The 19359-nt window shown below is 56.3% G+C and overlaps 1 protein-coding gene across 1 annotated transcript in view; it reads left to right on the top strand.

Moving 5' to 3' along the window:
* The window catches only part of LOC144932947 (unconventional myosin-XVIIIa-like), a 75867-nt gene that overhangs the window by 31940 nt on the left and 24568 nt on the right, over positions 1-19359 (top strand). Inside the window, exons 18-30 of the mRNA XM_078857347.1 lie at positions 864-1002; positions 5081-5338; positions 5972-6137; positions 7741-7927; positions 8250-8418; positions 9430-9539; positions 11617-11682; positions 12907-13035; positions 14816-14959; positions 15185-15274; positions 15804-15923; positions 16584-16692; positions 17659-17786. Coding sequence (XP_078713473.1) covers positions 864-1002; positions 5081-5338; positions 5972-6137; positions 7741-7927; positions 8250-8418; positions 9430-9539; positions 11617-11682; positions 12907-13035; positions 14816-14959; positions 15185-15274; positions 15804-15923; positions 16584-16692; positions 17659-17786 — 1815 coding nt within the window. The remainder of the gene's footprint in view (positions 1-863; positions 1003-5080; positions 5339-5971; positions 6138-7740; positions 7928-8249; positions 8419-9429; positions 9540-11616; positions 11683-12906; positions 13036-14815; positions 14960-15184; positions 15275-15803; positions 15924-16583; positions 16693-17658; positions 17787-19359) is intronic.

Raw genomic sequence — 19359 nt, 5'->3', positions numbered from 1 at the left:
GGCGAGGAAAGCCGTGGAAAGAGAGCAAAATCATCGAGGTGGGGAAGTCTCCTGCTGCGTATGGGCGACGTTTTGGCGATGTCTCCCTCGTATCGCGCTCCGCGTGACCCAGTGTGGACCTCTGCGTGAGTCGTGTGATTCTCTGAGGTCCCTCCATTAAACCGCCGATGTTGATGTCAGAGCAACGACCGTCAGCGTTACGTGGAGTGGGTAGCGGAGTGGTGCATCACTGCTGTGATGATGCCTCCTCCTCCTCCTCCACCGTTCTTGTGAATCGGGCAATTGGACACGAGCAGACAAGCGGGGTTCATCCTGGTCGGCAGCCCAGGGAGATATTTCCCGCGCACCACATTCAGGATGACCTCTCGCCGTGGGCTGCGGCTCCCGCATAGTCACGGACCGACCCAAGAAAAGGTTCGGTGAGAAACGAAGCCCCTGGGAGAGAAAGAGAGTTAGAGAGGCGGCGACGCCGGCGAAACACGGCGACACCGCGGAGAGAGCCGGTGAACGTGACGGTGGCACTGTGTGTGTGGTGTGTGCGGTGTGGAGAGCGGTAGTGTAGCGGTTAGCGCTACGCTGCGCTATGAACCCGGCGACCCGGGTTCGATTCCCGCTCACGGCCAACACCCAGTGACGATTGACTGAACCGGTCCTGGGCCTGCCCTAGGTCGACTCGGTCTCAAATGAGTACCCGGTGCAGTGTGTAAACATCGCCACTGGGGAGACAAAGGCGGTCGGGCGTGATTCTGGCTACCCACCCCCTCGTGTACCGTTCTGGCCTTCATAGGTGCTCGCTAACAGCACTTGCCCCGACAGTCTGTCAAGGCTAAACGGGGCATCTTTGTCTTTGTGGTGTCCCACAGGAGAACATCGTGGTGGCCGTCGAGGAGGAGCCGCTGAGCTGCGCGCCGTCCGTCAGCGCCGTCGACGCCGCTTCCCAGGCCGCACAGGTGACCCGTCACGCCGGCACACCACGTCCAGTATTCCTCTCGCTGACGAGCCGTGCCTGTCCCCAAACCACGTGTCACCGAATCCAGTCAAGCAGCGGCCCGGGATATAATTCTCCCACTTACTCGGCACACCACATCCAGTACACATCTCGCGAGTGAGCCGTGGCAACTCGCTTCTTCCGTACGGCTGCTGATGTAGATGGCAGAGCTACACAGCGACAATTTCACATTCGGGCGGTCAAGCCGGACAACCGCGTCACGAGCAGCGGAGTGGCAACCGTCGCTGTGATGTCTCCCCCGCTAGTCACGTGCCCCCACACGGAACACCACGTCCAGTATACCGCTCCCTGTGGACCATAGCTGCCTTCTGGCCACGTGCCACCTGTTTCAGTATATTTACCCACTCCCGCACGCCACATCCAGTATTCTTCACGCTGGGGGCCGTCGCTACCTTGTGCCACTGATTCTCATCGACCAGCCACACCGGGAAATACATCCGCACCCGGCTCACCCGCATCCAGTGTACCTCTCGACATTGGCGACCTCTCGACCGTTGGCCAATAATCCCTCCGGCTCACTTGATTTTGTCCCCCCGCAACGTTCAACATCGACGTCTCTTGACTTGCCCGCTGTGGCGTACGAGTCCCAAACGGCACGGTCATTGTCGAAGACGATGGGGGCAGAAAGGGCTAAACAGTGTTGACAAAGGAGCGGTGCTTGGAGTCACACCGGGAGACAGGAAGTTGGTGGTTGGGTTAGAGAACGCATCTCAATCTCAAATTATTTGATGATACTCCATTGGTTGCCGTGCACAAATAATAACAACAACAAACGTAACGCATTCTTCAATAACACTGTGTGTGTGTGTGCGCGTGGCCTTAAAACGCAACGCAAAAATACGTGTCCTAGGCGACGTTTCGGGCAATGGCCCTTCTTCACAGCACATGAATAATAGAGAGAGGTCAGAGAAGATTCGAGATGGAGAGCGCACTTGTTCACACCACGGGGCCTGATGAGAATCGCATTAAATACAATTTGTGCATGAATAGTGCTTAAATTAGCCGACGAATGGGCAACCTATTAGGATTAGTTTCTTTTTTCCTTTCTCAATTGCCGACTCTCTTTGCTTCGGGGAGTTCGGTGGTGGGGAGGGAGGGGGGAGGGTGGTGGGAGACTTCATTCCCTGTGCCACAGCGTCACCGCATGGCGGCTCGGAGAGCCTTCAGCCCGAACAGAGAGGGTCGAGCATTACAATGGGTTTGATCTCGTACTGGCCATACAACAGCTGCGTTAGGATGTTCAAACACCAAACGGAATCCTTATTCAAGGAATCACGTCCGCACTACCCGCACGTGCATGTGGTGAACATGCAAACAAAAAAAAACGTGGTCCGATAATATATAATGCTTTGCCTTCGAAACGAATCGATCCGCACCAGAAAGGTCCCATATTAGAGAGGAACAGTTAAACGCGTCGCAGGCTTTTCGCGACCAATATCATCCATAATCGAGTTTTTTTTTTTTAGGTTGAATCGCTTGAATATAAATGTGTCGTTAAACCTGCCACCACCCGATACAGCCAATTAGTAAGGGTTGTGACGTAAAACAATACGTACCAATTCGGTATTAGTACAGCACACAACATTTACAATTTGAGTACGACGTTTCGCAAGTAATTAAAACTAGCATAATCAGGCGATAGCCAGATTTTTGGAGAAATCCTCCTGTTTCGTTCTTAAATACTAGAATAGTAAACGTTGCCGTTCTCGAATTGCAAATGTTGTGGGTTCACTCTCGAACACACGGGTGTGCTAAACGAGTAACGAATTGTCACGTTTTGTTCACGTGACAGACCTCACTAATTGGTCATGTCGGGTGGTGGCGAGTTTAACGACACATTTATATTCACGCGATCGAACCCAAAAAAAAACTCTTATAAAGAGGAACAGCCCCCCCCCCCTCCTCAAAGTCCCCTTGTGACTGTCTTGGCATCACGTGACATTCCAGGCGATGATAACACCGTTAGCTGATTCCACCTCATTCCCTCTGGACGACTCAGCCTCAAAATAGATTAAAAAAACAAATTTCTTCGGAACTACTTGCCGTTGTGTTTAGTTTGTTAGCACGTACGGTGCGAAAGAAGTTCAATATACACACGTCCATCATAGCGACTCGAATGTTGCCCATTTTCGAGTCCCTCTGAATCACTGATCGACTCTGTCTGGACGGCCCTTCGCAAGTAGTTCTAAGCTGCTGCTGTTGTTGCTGTTGATGCTGCTGCTGTGGTGTGGGATTTACCGTACTCTCATGGGAATGTATATCCATCAATGTTGCTTTGCGTAGCTCAGAGTTCAACATACGTACATCACCACTGGGGAGACAAAGGCGGCCAAGCGTGGTGCTGGCCACCCCTACCCCCCTCGTGTGCCCTTCCAGGCCTTCATCTATGCTACTCGCTAACAGCACTTGCCCCAACAGTCTGTTAAGGCTACACGGGGTTGGGAGGGGGGGATCTTTATCTTTGTAGGTTACGCAACGCCGCGTGCGCGTCCACGTGGCGGCGGTGAGACGCGCGGTTTGAGTTGAATGGGGGAGAAAGTGGGGAAAGGAACCCCCCGCCCCACCAACTCGAACCGAGCAGCGAGTTGACACGCACGCCGAGTGAACGCCGCCCGTCACCATCTGACGCTTCAACTTCAAGAGCGAACGAGCGAGCGAGCGCCTTTTCTACAAAACGCCGCATTGCGAAAATCACATCTCTCGACGCGGGGGATCGCGCGGATGCGCCGTTCCCCGTTTGCCACTCCAATAGAGGCTGGCAGCAGTCAGTAAATTTTAACATGAATAATTTATTGATGTGGGGGTGGGCAGGGAGGGGGGCAATGTTGATTGGCAGCTGTGTGGGTAATTTGCGTGCGAGTGTGCGTATCGCTTCGTGTTTTGCGTGCGTCAGTGGCGTAGTAGCTACATTGTCAGTGGCCTAGTCACGACATTGTCAGCTCAGGGGGTGCCAAAATCGGTCATGTGGGGCCCCAGTATTTTGATTTGTCTCGCACGGTCGCAGCTCGAGGCTGTTATATGACGCGGGCTCCTCTTGCCTTCATCACGCCGTCGTTACGCTCATGGCCTCGGACATTTCACGCTACTGGGGCGCAGCCACTACAGCTCCGTAGTTACCTCTTTTGCAATATTACGTGACTGCTGTAATTAAATGCCAATGAAACGTAGAAGGTAAATGAAGGCATTTTCGTAAAAAAAAAAAGCAATTGAAACCGCGTTTTAAATGAGTTGTTGTTCTTTTAAACTGTTGTTGAAAAAAATATCGCGTGGTGGTTTTCAAGGGGGTGGCCCTAACTCGTAGCTTTGGCACCAGTGGGGGGGGGGGGGTCCACGCTCATTACGCTCCCGGAGCGTGTTAACTATAGCCCGGGTTGTCGGGAGGTATTCAACTCGTGCCCGCTGGGGTTCGTAGCGCAGTGCGATCACCGCAGCCCCAACTCTGACGGATGGCAGCCTCAGCCCACTGGGCCCTTGCGGCGAATCGCACAGACGGGAGTGGTGAAGTATGGTCAAACGACGGGGGAGGGGGGGGTGGATTAACACAAGGGGTTATAAATTAACAGTTGTTGTTGTTGGTCATCAGCAGCCAGCCAGCCTCTGTAGACTCCTGCAGAATTGTGGGGTATGGGGCACAACAATAATAATTACAATAATAATAATTACAACAATAAAAATGATCAGTTCGCTCGGTGTTCGTGCGATCGTTCTAATCGCGGCAAGGGCCGCTGTTGTTCCACAGACACAGCCCCTGCAGTTCTTTCACAGCAGCGGGCAATGTTGCCGATGGGGGTTTTGCCAATCGAGAACTTGCGGGTAATTTAGGAAATTTTGCCAAAGTTGGGAGCGCGACACAGACGCACAACGAGCCCACACCCTTCCCCCAAGCTCAACTGGGCATCTGTGAGCTTCTGTGAACTACTGGACATCTGTGAAAAATTGCTTTTATAGCTCATCGAATTCCTCCAGTATCATTAAATGTCCTGAATGGCGCGTGCCTTCACTCTGGTCACGAGCACAACCAGGGACGGCCCGCTGCCTTGGCCTCGAACCTTGAGCCCCCCGCCGCTGCAGCTGGCGGCGAATTGCGCCGCCGCCTCTCCACCGCGTCGCCGCCGGGCAAAGTCGCGGTGCCCCCCGCCCACCCCCCGACACCGGACTCACGCCGTCTTCGTCGCGCGCAGGTCCTGGGCAGTGGGCGGGGCTCAGTGGGGGCCACGGGGGGCGAGCGGCGTGGCCTGCTGTGGCTGCTGGACGAGGCGGCCGCCACGCCGGGAGCCACGGACGACGACCTCGTCGAGAAATTCGTCGCCGCGTTCGGGCACACGGCCGGTGGGTGGCTCGCAGGGTGGTATTGGGTGGGTGTGGGACGGCGGTGGGTGGTGGTTGTGATGACGGGGGGAGTGGCGGTGGTATTGATGGTGATGACGGTGGTGGTGGTGGTGGTGACGGTGGTGGTGGTGGGGCATCTGCCGGTCATCTCTGTCAGTCAACCCATGGCACCTGGGTCTGCCGAGTGACATCCGGTCAGCGAGCCCTTGCACACATCACGTGACCTCAAAGTTCACCTGACACAGACTCCGTGGCCACGTCACCGTCACTTAGTGGCGAATGGCGGATATTGGTATTGGTGGTGGTGGTGATGGTCGTGGTTGTAATGACGTAATGACGGGGGTACTGGCGTTGGTATTGATGGAGATGACGGAATTGATGGTGGTGATGATGATGCTGATGGTGGTGGGTGATGGTTGTGACGATGACAATGACGGCGGCGTTGTTGGTGGTGGTGGCGGTGGTAGAACATACGTAAAGTTCACAGTCATTCCAAACCGCCCACGATACCGTTCGCAAACTCAACAAGACGCGACGAGGAGCGGCGCTGGCGAGACCGCACCTTGACCTACGGCTGCGACGCCCCCCCCCCCTACCCCCCCTTCTCCCCCCCCCCCCCCCCACGGCTTACAGACGACGCGGTGGCAGCGGTGCACAAGGAGGATCAGCCGTGCTGCTTCAGCGTGCGGCACGCGCGCGGCGCGCTGCCCGTGCGGTACGACGCCGCCGGGTGGGTCGCCCACGCCAAGCACAACCCCTCGGTGCACAACGCCGCCACGCTGCTGCAGGACTCGCAGAAGTGAGTTGGGGGGGGGAAAGGGGGCACGGTGCGTGCAGTGGGGGGGCACGGTGCGTCCAGTGGGGGGGGGCACGGTGCGTGCAGTGGGGGGGCACGGTGCGTCCAGTGGGGGGAGGCACGGTGCGTCCAGTGGGGGGAGGCACGGTGCGTGCAGTGGGGGGGCACGGTGCGTCCAGTGGGGGGAGGCACGGTGCGTCCAGTGGGGGGGGGCACGGTGCGTGCAGTGGGGGGGCACGGTGCGTCCAGTGGGGGGAGGCACGGTGCGTCCAGTGGGGGGAGGCACGGTGCGTCCAGTGGGGGGGGCATGGTGCGTCCAGTGGGGGGAGGCACGGTGCGTCCAGTGGGGGGGGGCACGGTGCGTGCAGTGGGGGGGCACGGTGCGTCCAGTGGGGGGAGGCACGGTGCGTCCAGTGGGGGGAGGCACGGTGCGTCCAGTGGGGGGGGGCATGGTGCGTCCAGTGGGGGGGGGGGCACAGTACGTCCAGTGGGGGGGGGGGCACGGTGCGTCCAGTGGGGGGGGGGGGCACGGTGCGTGCAGTGGGGGGGGGGGGCACGGTGCGTCCAGTGGGGGGGGGGCACGGTGCGTCCAGTGGGGGGGGGCACGGTGCGTCCAGTGGGGGGAGGCACGGTGCGTCCAGTGGGGGGAGGCACGGTGCGTCCAGTGGGGGGGGCACGGTGCGTCCAGTGGGGGGGGGGCACGGTGCGTCCAGTGGGGGGGGGGGCACGGTGCGTGCAGTGGGGGGGGGGGCACGGTGCGTCCAGTGGGGGGGGGGCACGGTGCGTGCAGTGGGGGGGGGGGGCACGGTGCGTGCAGTGGGGGTGGTTTTAGGGGGGCAGTACACAGCGGTGTGCCGTGACCGGCTGGATATTTAGCTGTCTTTTCTTGGATTTTCTGTTTGCACTTAGTCACATATTCACTTTAAGATGTGTTCTTGTTCATGTTTTTGTTTTTTGTTTGTTGCGGTTGCACCTCATTCAAGAGCCGAATGGCTCACAGGGCTATACCTAATAAATGAACTTGAACTTGAACCAAAACAGAGGGTACGGCGTACGAACGGCCACCTCATGTACCAGGAGCTAACACCGAACGATGCGCACAGATGGGCTTGCGAGCGAACTCCCTTTCTGCACTGCCGTCTGCTGGCCAGCGGCGCAATTTTAGTGGGAAGGAAACTCTCTTAACATTGCTAACACGAGTTCTCAAAGTTGGAATTTAGTATATTTTTTTAATGGTCGTCGGTGACGGGGGGGGGTCGGGGCCCGGGACAAATCCCACTGTGTGGGACCCCCGAACTAAACCGGAAGTATTACATCTGCTACCGTGACGTTAAAGCGGGGGGCCCCCCAAAGCGTGGGGCCTGGGGCAGTCGCCCCGATTCACCATCCGCTCGCAGCGCTTGAGGATTCGAATTCCTGGATCTCAGCAGTACCAGCTCAGATCTCCCCTCCGATGTCTCCCGGTCTGCGACCCCTGCTCCCTCGGCCAGTACAGCAAATGGGTTTCCTTACCCCTCTGACCCTCACCCGCCATACCCCCCCCCCCCGACCGCGTCTGCCCCCCCCGCCCCCCCCCCCCCCTACCTGGACGACGCCGTTCTCGCAGGGCGGTGCTCAGCGAGCCGTTCGCTCCCAGCGCCGGCGCCCTCCGTGTCCTGGGCGGTGCCATCGCGGGCCTGGACGGGCCCTCGCAGTCGGCGTCTCGCCGCGCCGCCTCCGTGCGCCGCTGCCTCAGCACCGGCGGCACCGGCGGCAGGCACCGGTCTCTGACAGCGCACGTCAAGCTGCAGGTGGTGAGTGGACACGGGCGAGAGGAGGAGTTCGTGTCTTTGTTTTTTCGCTCAGGAGTTTGGTAGCTTTATTTTTTCGCTCTCTTTCTCCCATAATTAATTGCCGGTTGTGCTCGCGGCGTCCGGTTGTATTACCGAGTCTCGTGACTCTTTCGCAGGAGGGGGTCTTGCCAGGTTTTCGCAGCAGGGGGCAATGATTGCTGCTCGGAGAGTCCACACGAATAATTTACGGTGTACATTTTCTTCTTACTTGGATCACAACCGCCGCCTCCCGTAACAATCGACTCTTTCGATGATTCCTCCCCCCCCCCCCCCCCCCGTGCAGGACGCGCTGCTGGACATGGTGCGGAAGACCTACGTCCACTTCGTGTTCTGCCTGCGCCCGAGCGCTGCCCCCGGGGGCGTCTCCGGCGCCACCTCTGTCGACATCCCGTTCCTGCGGGCGCAGGCCCAGGCCTGCCAGCTGGTGGACGCACTGCGACTCCACAGGCAGGGTGAGGACCTAGATTTGAAGCTTTTGTGACTGCAAGGATTCATACTTTTAGATTTTTCGGTAAAGTCACGTGGGTAAAAAAATTAAATTTAAATTAATAAAAAATCAAATAATAAAAATCACGACGTTTCGGAGGCAACACAAGTCTCCGTCATCAGGTGGGACCGTCACAGCCAGATTTTCTTGATACAGCCAGATTTGCTTGATACAGCAAATCTGGCTGTGACGGTTTGCTTGATACAGCAGATCTGGCTGTGACGGTCCCACCTGATGACGGAGACTTGTGTTGCCTCCGAAACGTCGTGATTTTTATTATTTTATTTGTATTAATTTTAATTTCATTTTTTTACCCACGTGACTTTACCGAAAAAACTAAGAGTAAGAGTAGGGTGAGGACCAGCATCGGCTTCCAATGATCTCTCCCCTTCTTCTCTTTTTGTCCCCGTGCTTTCTCTCCTTGGCTCCATTCCCATTTCACCACGGTGGTGAGACTTTAACCCCCTCGCCTGGTATACAGAAAGTCGTGGGTTCGATCCCGACCCTGACACCTGCTGTATGTTTGGAGTTTGCGTGTCTCCCTCTCTCCCTCTAGTTGCATGGATTTTTCTCCGGATCCTCCGGTTTTTTCGATCCACATTTAGAATCAGCATCACGCGTTTAGAGTATTTGGCTGCTGTAAATTTCCACGTGATAAGCCACTTCGTTGGGCTATCATTTGTTATAGCCAAGTTGCTTCTGAAAAAGAGCTACATAGCTCAGTGGGCCTTCCGCCTTGTCTGGAATAATAAAATAATAGTTTTTTGATGGTTTATTTCCATAGTGCCGCCACGGGTGCAACAGTCGCACGTAAAAAAAAAAAACGAAATATAATTACCGTTAGCCAGGCCTGCCGCGACTGCTGCTTCTGCGGCTGCTTGCACGGCAGCCGAGCCGTAACCGCCACTGCTCCCTCCGTTCTCATCGCCTCTCCCGTCTCAACCCCCCCCCCCCCCCCCCCCATCGTGGCTTCCAGGTTATCCCGACCAGATGTCGTTCAGCGAGTTCCGCCGAAGCTTCGAGGTCCTCGCTCCGCAGCTGTGCAAGAAGCACGGGCGGCAGTACATCGCCACCGACGACCGACGGGTCCGTCGTGCCCCGGATATCGGTTCCTCCTCATTCTCCGCCCCTCTCTCCCCCTGCATGTCTGTTCCCCCTGGAACAAGTGTTTGCAAAGCTAGCTGTTCCGTCCAGCGAATGTTTGTTCATCCCCCACCCCCTCCCTGTCCCCCCCCCCGTCCCACCAAATGTAATTATTTGTACCTCCAAGTAGGAGTTATTAGGGGTAGAGTTAGTAGCTTGAGGGTAATTGGCGAGCTAGTTTTGGTTAGTGCGAAGTCTTCTTCCTTCGTAAGGCAGAGCTACAACTGCAGTTTGCCATTCAGGTGGTCAAGAGCGTTAGAGCCCGCGCTAGAGGCCGACTGGCTAGTTTGTTAGGGTTAGGGGTAGAGTTAGTCTCCTGCAGGGACACTGACTAGCAGGCTATGGTTATGGGTAGAGCTAGTTCGAGGGGCTTACTGGCTCCCTGTCTAGGCTTAGAGGCAGGCCTAGCATTCGTTTGGCTTTAAGAAGGCAAGTTATGGTCGCTGGATGGCTAGCCGGTTAGGGTCAACATTAACGGGCAGTATTAACGGTAGGGTTAGCACCAGCTGTTGGCTGGCTCTTTGGAAAGTTTAATGTGAGCTCCCAGTGGCCTGTCGGGTTCCTTGGTTATGAGCATTGTTTCGGGTCGGGGCTCGGAGTCGTGCTTGCGATTGGTCAGCTCGCGTACTCTGCTCCGAAAACCACGCTCTCATCTCCTCCCTGTCGCGAACAATCTCGGTGATCCCCCTCCCCCCACACGCCCCCCCCCCCCCAGACGCCCCCCCACACGCCCCCCCCACTCCTCCCCCACGCACCCCCCCACCCACCCTCACCCACCACCAGTGTTATTGGTCGCCCTTCGTCTGCCATGTTCGCAGGCGAGCGTCAAAATCACGGGCCGTGCCCCCTAAGCAAACCTGGCATTCAATTCCACGCCCTTTATTTAAACGAGGGGAACTTTTTCAATACCGGAGCGAAATCTCATCGTCGGCGCCGCGGGACTCCTCCTTTAAATGCAAAAACACTTCCACGGGGTGTAGATTAAAGTTTTGATCAGAAAGCGATGGCGGCGTGTGTGTGTGCGTGGGTGCGGGTGACAGTGGCGTAGATCGCCGGCATGCCAAGGATTTACGCGCGACATATTCGGCTGAATGCGGGCGGGCGGGCGAGTGAGTGAGTGATCAGGCGAGTGGGTGGTCGATGTCAATTCTTAATGGTATTCTAAAAAGGCCAGGTGAGCAGGAAACTCGGACAAATATAATACCGCCAACGCTCGCATAATAAAGCATAATGTGCCGCCCAGTGGAAAAATCCAATATCGAATGAAGGCCTTCCCCGTGCAGTGCCCGTCACACCAGTTGAGCCGTACTTCACCACTCTGGTCATTGCGTATTGGTGAACGGTGGGGGGGGAGGGGTCGTGGTGGAGAGGGCAGCGCCGGTTCAGAACGTCGGATGTCACTCGCCACTGATGTCAGCCGCGACCAGGAATGAAACTGGGGTCACCGGGTTCATACACGTCGTCGCGTGAACTATGACCCACGCGTGAAGCTGTGTGTGATCGATCCCTGACCTCGGCCATCACCGGGTTGATCTTCATCTGTCTCTCTTATTTTATCATCATCGTCGTTATTATCATCATCAGCAGCAGCAGCCATGATCTATCTACTGATGGATGAAGGCCTCCCTGGGTTGCCACCTGTCCTGATTTTCCCAAGATGCATCCTCTTGTTGAGGAGGTAGCTGCCGCTGTCCTTTGAAAACTGTAATGATAGCGACGGCGATAATAATGTTACATATTCTTACGCACTGCACCAGACGATGTATGTACATGTGGCTCTCCTCTGGGATATGTCTCCTCTTCCACTATTGTGGGATGGTGGAACAGGAGATATGTCCCGGGGGGGGGGGGGGTTATTCTCCTCCTAAGAGGTGGCAGCCCAGAGGCCTCACCAAGCCCGCCGCCATCGCTCGCCGTCTTGCGACGCGACAGCGATGAATAAATCAACGCGATTCATCCACGTTACATTTTGTTGTTAAATGTCCTCATTTGAAATCTCACCACGGTGTCTTTTGCGCAGGCTGCCGAGGAACTCCTGGAGGCTCTGGATCTGGAACGGAGCACGTACGCCGTGGGCGTCAGCCAGGTAGCCACCGCCGCCGCCTCCTCCCCACTGCCCTTCCCTCCCCGGCCGACCCCCTCGCAAGCCCTTTGAGTCGTCTCAACGCTCACCGAAGATCCGCCGGGTCGCTCGAAGAGATGCCCAGGGTGCAGTCTCGTCTGCAACGGTGACCTGGGCCGCCTGCAGATGGTCAAGGCAAATCGAAACAAATCGAAGGGAATTCATGGAAAATGAAGCAAAGTAGAAAATCGGAGCGACACCAATTTTTTGGCGTTGTATGTGAGGAGTCGTGAAAGTTGCACAAGCGTGAACCAACGTCGAATGATAAATGCCCTCTAGCGTAACTCGGCTCGGTCAGATTACAATCCTTCGACTTATAGCAACAGTTACATTTAAGTTCGGGAAACATTGGCGGGTGCTTCCAACCGTTGAACCCAACGTTAGCCCAAACGTTCATCGTTAACTGGCTCGTCACGGCTCTGCTTGACAAACCACCGCATCGCCCACGTCCGTCGCGGATCGCCCCCTCGGGGCCGCCGTCCCCGCGGCCTGTTGGGCATCACTCAACACAATCCAACCGCGATGTCGGGCGCCCCCACCAGAGGGCAGGCCAGGGCCTACACGAAACCATTTCTTATCTGTTTTACCAGGTGAGGTCTCACTGAGCCAAGAAGAAAGCTCTTTGTTCAGAAACGACCCGGCCATCACAAATGATAGCGCGACGAAGTGGCTCATCGTCGTCACGTGGAAAAATGTATGGCAGCGGCCAAAAACTCGTCGAGTCTAAATATGGAGGGAAAAAACCGCAGGACCTGGAGAAAAACCCACGCGACCACGGGGAGAAATAACGTGCAAACTCCAAATATACAGCAGGCATCCGGGTCAGGTTCGAACCCACGACCTTATGCGCTCCAGGCGAGGTAGTTAACATCTCGCCACCACGTTGCCCTAGAAGTTGGGCACGCGCAGCTCCTTCGCGATCTGCCGGCGCTGCTGCTGCTGCTGCTGGGTGCGCGCGACGGGCTCGGCACGCGGAGCGCTGTAATGTGCGTATGCCGTGGCCTCGTCGTGGCACGGCCGCGGGGAGCGGCGATGCGGGCGGTCGCAGTGGCCGGTGGCAGGCGCCACCGCAATATGTTCGGCTTGGCAGCGGCTCGGCACCATCTGTTGTGGGCTGTGTCCGTCCTTGCACGACCTGAACTCTCCCCCCCCCTCCCGCCTTCCCCCCCAACCCCTCCCCCCGAGCAGGTTGTGTTCAAAGCCGGAGTGCTGGCGAGTCTGGAATACCTGCGGGACTCTCAGATCTGCGAGACGATCGTCAACTTCCAGGCGCTGTGTCGCGGCAAGATCGTGCGGCAGTGGATACAGAAGAGAAAGGTGCCGGGGGGCTGGGGGGCCGCGGCAGCTGTTGGGGGGGGGGGGCATAGAGGTGCAGTGCACAGACGTAGGGCGCCCACGTAGCTCGAGAGGGCCCCCCCCCTCCTCATCGTACCAAATATCAGCACGAGCTCGGATGCTTATGAAAATGAAAAAAAGTGAATCGTCTAAAATAATAGCGGTATAAAATATTCTACATTATTTGGTGCTGATGCTGCTTCAGCCGTGGAAGTGGTGCATTGCCTATAGACTAACATTGCCCATAGATTTACATTGCCCATAGACTTGTTGTTTGTTGAGTTTACGAGCCAAGCTGGACCATGATTGGGCAAGGACACAACTCTACCACTATATTCTTGGTTCTTTCGGTAAAGTCACGTACCGAAAGAATCAAGAATATGAATCCCTGCAGACACGAAAGCTTTCAATAAAAATGTAACTCTACCAGTGTTGATTCAGGACAACGGCATGGCACGGGGTGTTAGATATGTCTCGACTCATCGCAATAACAACAACAGACAAATAGTAGGTTTTTACCCTTTTAACTGGTACAAAACTGACACCTTTATTCAAGGCATCATGTTTGCAATGACCACAACACAAGTAGTCAAAAAAGCAAACAAAAAGAAGCAACTCTGATAAAGATGATAATATGCACTGTCCTTGAAGTTGATTGGCCCACACCCGAGACGGCTTTCTTTAGAGCCTAGTCCCCATTGGTGTAGGGCCAGATGACACCAGAAGGCGTACAGGACAGTGCATATTATCATCTTTATCAGAGTTGCTTCTTTTTGTTTGCTTTTTTGACTACTTGTGTTGTGGTCATTGCAAACATGATGCCTTGAATAAAGGTGTCAGTTTTGTACCAGTTAAAAGGGTAAAAACCTACTATTATATTTTGCCACTGGTAAAAGAGATCTCATAGTGTTAACAACAAACAATTACATATATTTAAGAATGCCCAATTTAAAAAATTATAACAAAACAAATGTAATATTTTAGTTCTCATGTTGCCTGGCACGCTATTCGCACCGACCATTTTGATTGATTATAATTGATCACCGGGTGGGGCCCTGTCACTAATCATGAATCGTAACGCCGGCAGCGCCGACCCACGCGGTTAAACGGGCCGTCGTTTCGTGCCGACACTCGTTGCCAACACTCGGGCTTTGCCCATCGGTAGCGGCCGAGGAGGTGATTGGTCGAACAGTGGAAGTGAATTTACGCGAAAACCTTTTTTTTTTTTAAATGAGCCGGGCTGTCCCATAATTCTATTTAGTTGTCACATTCAGAAATCGGTTTGTGCTGTAGTTTTTTTTGGCCAATTCCTTTAACAAATTAAAATAAGGAATGGTTTAGCTTTATGTGGGAAGAAAGTGATGGAATCAGCTTGCACGCAAATTATGCGTTTACATGGCAAGAGAGTGAGAGATGGCTTTGGCTCAGAGAGGCCTTCACTGATCATGGTTGATGATGATGATTATACTTGTTATAACTATCATATTATTATTACAATTACGCCTATTTTTATAATTACCGTAGTAGGGGGAGATATTGCTGATGCGTGTAATCCCAATTCGCAAGGTCATTGTTTGGCCTAACACCAGTTACATTGTATGTTTTTTTGTGGGTTTATCACTGGATGGTGTTAATTATATATAATATGATGACGACGACGATGATGATGATGATAAGGAAATATTCCCAAACAATCTCCCACCAAATTGGGAGGCTCAGTGAACGGACCCAGCGTGCCAGCCTCTTTGTATTCTCTCCCCAGGTCCAGGATCTGGCCGTGCGGTGCCTGCAGAGGAATTTCCGCGCGATGGAGAGCGTGCGGCAGTGGCACTGGTGGCGCGCGTTCACCCTCGTGCGGCCCCTCGTGCCGCCCGCGGCCTCGGAGGAGCCCGCCAAGTACAAGGAGGTGAGACCTCGCACCAGGCCCGGCACGTCACGACCGGGCCTGCGGCGTCGCTCATCCCGCGTGTCAACGCTGCCGATCAACTTCCTTGTCGTGGGAAAGAATATTGCGACGACGCGATATAATCCTTCCCTCCTCCCTCACCCATCACCCCACCCCGAGCCACGAGCAACCCGGCCGCCCCTCTCCACGACGCGTTCACGAAAGCGCTCGCGTTTCTGCCGGCAGGAGGAGATGGCTCAGCTCCGCGGCCGCCTGGAGAAGTCGGAGAAGGATCGTCACGAGCTGCGGCAGGGCAGCGACCGGCTGGAGAGCAAGGTGGGTCGCGCCGAGCCGGCGGTCGCCACTGTGGAACTGGCTCGCCTCTTCGGCCATCGCCGCCGGCCCGGGGTTGCGGTGCGACCTCTACGGCCCGCGGGGGCCGCTAATGGGCCCAAACACTCGCCGGACGATTCGGGCGGGCCCGTTCGCCACAAACAGGCCGCCCCCGACACCACGTTTGGGATAGGAGATTGGTGGACCTGGACCCCGGCCTAGGCTACGGAGAGAGAGGAGGGGGGGGGGGGGTGAGAGGGGGAGAAATATGAGAGTGGGGATGTGCCCCACTTAAATCGGTACACCTGGACCCATGCTTATCATGCTACGCCACTCAGGTGGAGGGTTTCCTCTCGTCTGTCCTCCTGGAGGATGATGGCGACAATTGTCAGCCGTCCTTTGCGCGGTCGCTCGCGCCAAAGACGGCCGGCGCCAGCCGCGTCGGTTCGCCGGCCATGCGCCCGGTTGGGTTAGTTTTGCCGAGGGGGGTTAGGATGAGCGGGATGACCGGTGGCGTCGGCGCGGTGCGAAGGTCACGGAGCTGCAGACGGAGCTGACGGACGAGCGCCGGCTCGCCGAGACGACGGCGCAGCTGCTGGATGTGGAGGTGTCGGAGCGTCTCCGCGTGGAGAAGGAGTTACGTGAAGTGCAGGTAAGGCCCCCCCCCTTTCCCCGGGCCGCCCCCCCCCCATCTCCTCTCCTGGGGCCGCCCCTACCTCTCCCCCCCCGGGTCCCACCCTTGCAAAACGAGAGACGTTCCATCTAAACGGAATTTCAATTAGTTTTATCGTTACATGCAACAAATATTTGAGTCCGCTCCAGTGGCGTTGGTATTGAGGAGGCTCCACAGGCTGGAGAGGCCCAGGAACCAGGCTGCGAAGAGGGGGGAGAATTGGACGGGGGGGGGGGGGGTCTCTATTTAATTGAATTGCCCTACAAAGGGATGTGTGGACATAACTTTTAACAAAAAAAATGCATTCCTCGGCGAACAAATATTATTGTGGCGCTTGTCTACCCAGGAAAGGCTCACTCAGTCCACCGACTCTTTTTCAGGAGGGCCCTGCCAAGTTCTCGCAGGAAGTCAGCGAACATTGCGATTTGGATTCCAATTCAATAATCTTCTTGTAACTTTCAAAGTTGCCCAAATACGGAACGTATGCAGTGGGGAACGTACATTCTCAGACACTGGCAAAACCGCGATGACGGTGCAGGATACGCGGGTACTCTAGCCCGTTCAGCTGAGATTAATCGCCTGAATAATGAATCGATTAATTGCCGCCGTGCCGCCTCCGGCTGCGTCGTGGTCGTGCAGGTGAGGTTTGAGGAACTGAAGAAGAGGACGGCCGCCGTGGAGATGGAGGTGTCGGAGGCGCGGATGCTGCGCGCCACCGAGGCCAGCTCGGGCATGGACGGGGCCGACGGTATGACCCGTCGATGCCGAGCCGCGCCCTTTCGCCAGCGCCACCGTGACGCCGCGCGGTTCGAACGCGCCCGTCTCGGTGACGCGGCCCAGCGACGTCGCTTTCGCCGCTTCGTTGCGGAGGATCAGGCCATGCCAGCTCCCGCGGGCCCCACCCCCCCCCCCCTCCCCCCCCCTCTGTTACCGAATCGGCGCAACGCGAGATTCCCACTGCCCCTAGTTATTGGGTTCTCCACCCTGCCCCCCCCCCCCCCCCGTCAGCATAAGGGATTTCGCGAGTCGTGTCGATGCGTCTCACCAAGGACGCCGTGCAGGGGGGGGCAGCCATTCCTGTCTCATCCGTCTTCCCACCCGAGCCGCGGCCGCCCATCGTGTGGCCCCTCTCCCCTCCAGCGCTCCGCGCTGACGCAACCTTGCAGATCCCCTGGCCGGCACCAGGGACAACAACAAAAAACTTAAATCCCAACAAAGTCGAGCTCGCTCGCTCGCCCGCCCGCCCATCAGTCCACCTGCTCGCCAAAACCCGCTTGCCCGCCCGCACATCCATCCGTCCGCCTGCCCACCCGAACGCCCGCACGCACGCCCGCTCGCCTGCCCTGAATGATTGCGCTAAGCGGCATCTGCCGTGATGTATTGCTCTCCACGGAAAGTTGCGCCGCTGGCGATTGATGCTGCGCGACGCGTGTTATGGGAAGGGAGGGGAAGGAACATCTCATTCCTTGATCCAGTGGCCATGCCAAACAAGTTACCAAAAATGCATTAAACATCCACTCACGTCTCAAGACTCCGTACGAAATGTCGGAACTTGTCCATCACAGGGACCACCAAAACGGGAGGGACTTAGATATATATCTCACGGTCTGATATGATTGCAGACAATTCATAGGGAGGAGAAGAAGAACGTTCTGATTAGCACGGTTGGCAGTTCAGCATACATTATAATTATTATTTCTCGTCGCTCCTGCAGGGGGAGAGTGGAAGTCACGGTACGAGCGAGCGATGCGGGAGAACGGGTACGCGCGGAAGAAGCTGCAGCAGGAGATGGAGGACAAAGTGGACGCGGAGCAGCAGCAGAAGAAACAGCTGGAGCTCAAGGTGGGAGCGCTGCTGATTATTGACGAACAAACTCTCGGTTGGCCAAGAGGCCAACAACAAACAGCACCAACTTTCGAACCGTTCATGCCGAGATGTTCAGCCATCCGAGCAATCCTAACAAAGCTTTATTAAAAAAATATATATATAAATGGAATTTCAATTCGGTCCAATCATCTCAATCCTTCAATTGAAACCTATATTCTTTTGGCTGCGTGTCACTTTAATCTCCTGTACCTCTCTAAATTGTAATTTTTTTTGGTTGCCTCCACAATCACGTCCAAGTCTACTGAACGGCTCTGCTGCACTCCGCTAAACCGTGCCATCGCCGGTTCAGCCCTCACGAGCAGGGTCCCCGCTCGTCGAGAGTGGCACGAGTGACCGCAATGCCACCACCACTACCAATAATTTTCGCCGGCACTGCCAACTACCACCACAGCCATAACCGCCACTGTCGCCACCGCAACCGCCACAATTGCACCATTGCCACCGCTACCACAACCTTGCCAGGGCACCGCCACCACCGCTATCGTCACTTCAACCGCCGCCACCACCGACACCGCCGCCACTACAAGGGGCACCCGAGACCCTTGACAAACCGCGGTGGCAGCGGGGGCGGCGCAAGCGGCAGTGGAACGTTATTTCCGTGACCCGAGATCTCGCCTGGGTGTTAACTGATTAAAACTAAATTCGGAGGAATGTTAATGGGTTTTAAATGACCTGTGGAATGGCTCTGCCACGCTCACTCCCCAGAGAAAATATTTTGTGCTGTCACTCAAAGTGGGGGTGGGGAGGGGCGGTGGGGTTATATAACCGTGGCCTTCGCTTGCCGTGCAGTGCCCTTTCACTTGGAATTTCACCCGAGGAGACGCTCAGATGGTAAAGGTGGCTCGGTTCAAAAATTCGCTTTCCGTTGTTCAATAAACTTTTTTTTAAATCGCCCGATCTGCCATTTAACTGGGCATCGGCACAAAAAGCCGCAAATAATTTTCGACTCCTCTCACCAAACTATGCAGCAATATCCTGCGGTGTGACCGCCGCAGTTGCGGTAAGGAAGCCCCCTATTAAACGGCGAGCTCGCGCCGGCAGCTGATTGTGACTCGTTTAGCAAATTCTCGACCGCGCGGACCTCTTGATGGAAGCCAAAGTGGGAGAAATTCAACGCGGGGCAGCAGGGATTCGTTTGTGGCCTCCAGGGGCGCCTGCCTCCCCCCCACCCCACCCACACCGCCACCACCACCACCACCGCCGCTTCCCCCGCTCACTCGCTCGACCACCCGCTTAGCACGTTCCACGCGGGGAGCGTGTGCGAGAGACGGGGGGAGGGGGGGGCTACCTGTGACCCGCTGCACCGTCCGTGAGTTCCCGCGCGACCCCCCCCCCCCCCGGGTGCACCTGCTCCTGCTGCGGTGAACCCGGGCCGCTTGACGCGCACGTCATGACCTCTGGCGTTTGCACGGTGAACGTCGTTGCTGGGTTTGCAGGGGAGATGGTGGGGGGGGGGGGTGGCTGGGGGGGGAGGTTGGAGGGCGCCTTGGGGTGGAAGTGGAGGCTTCGGATGGCCGCTCACCGCCCC

This window comes from Lampetra fluviatilis, chromosome 6 (genome assembly GCF_964198595.1).
Source record: "Lampetra fluviatilis chromosome 6, kcLamFluv1.1, whole genome shotgun sequence".
NCBI classification, from domain to species: Eukaryota; Metazoa; Chordata; class Hyperoartia; order Petromyzontiformes; family Petromyzontidae; genus Lampetra; species Lampetra fluviatilis.
The sequence above is the reverse complement of the archived record's forward strand: the minus strand, read 5'-3'. Positions and strand labels throughout refer to the sequence as shown.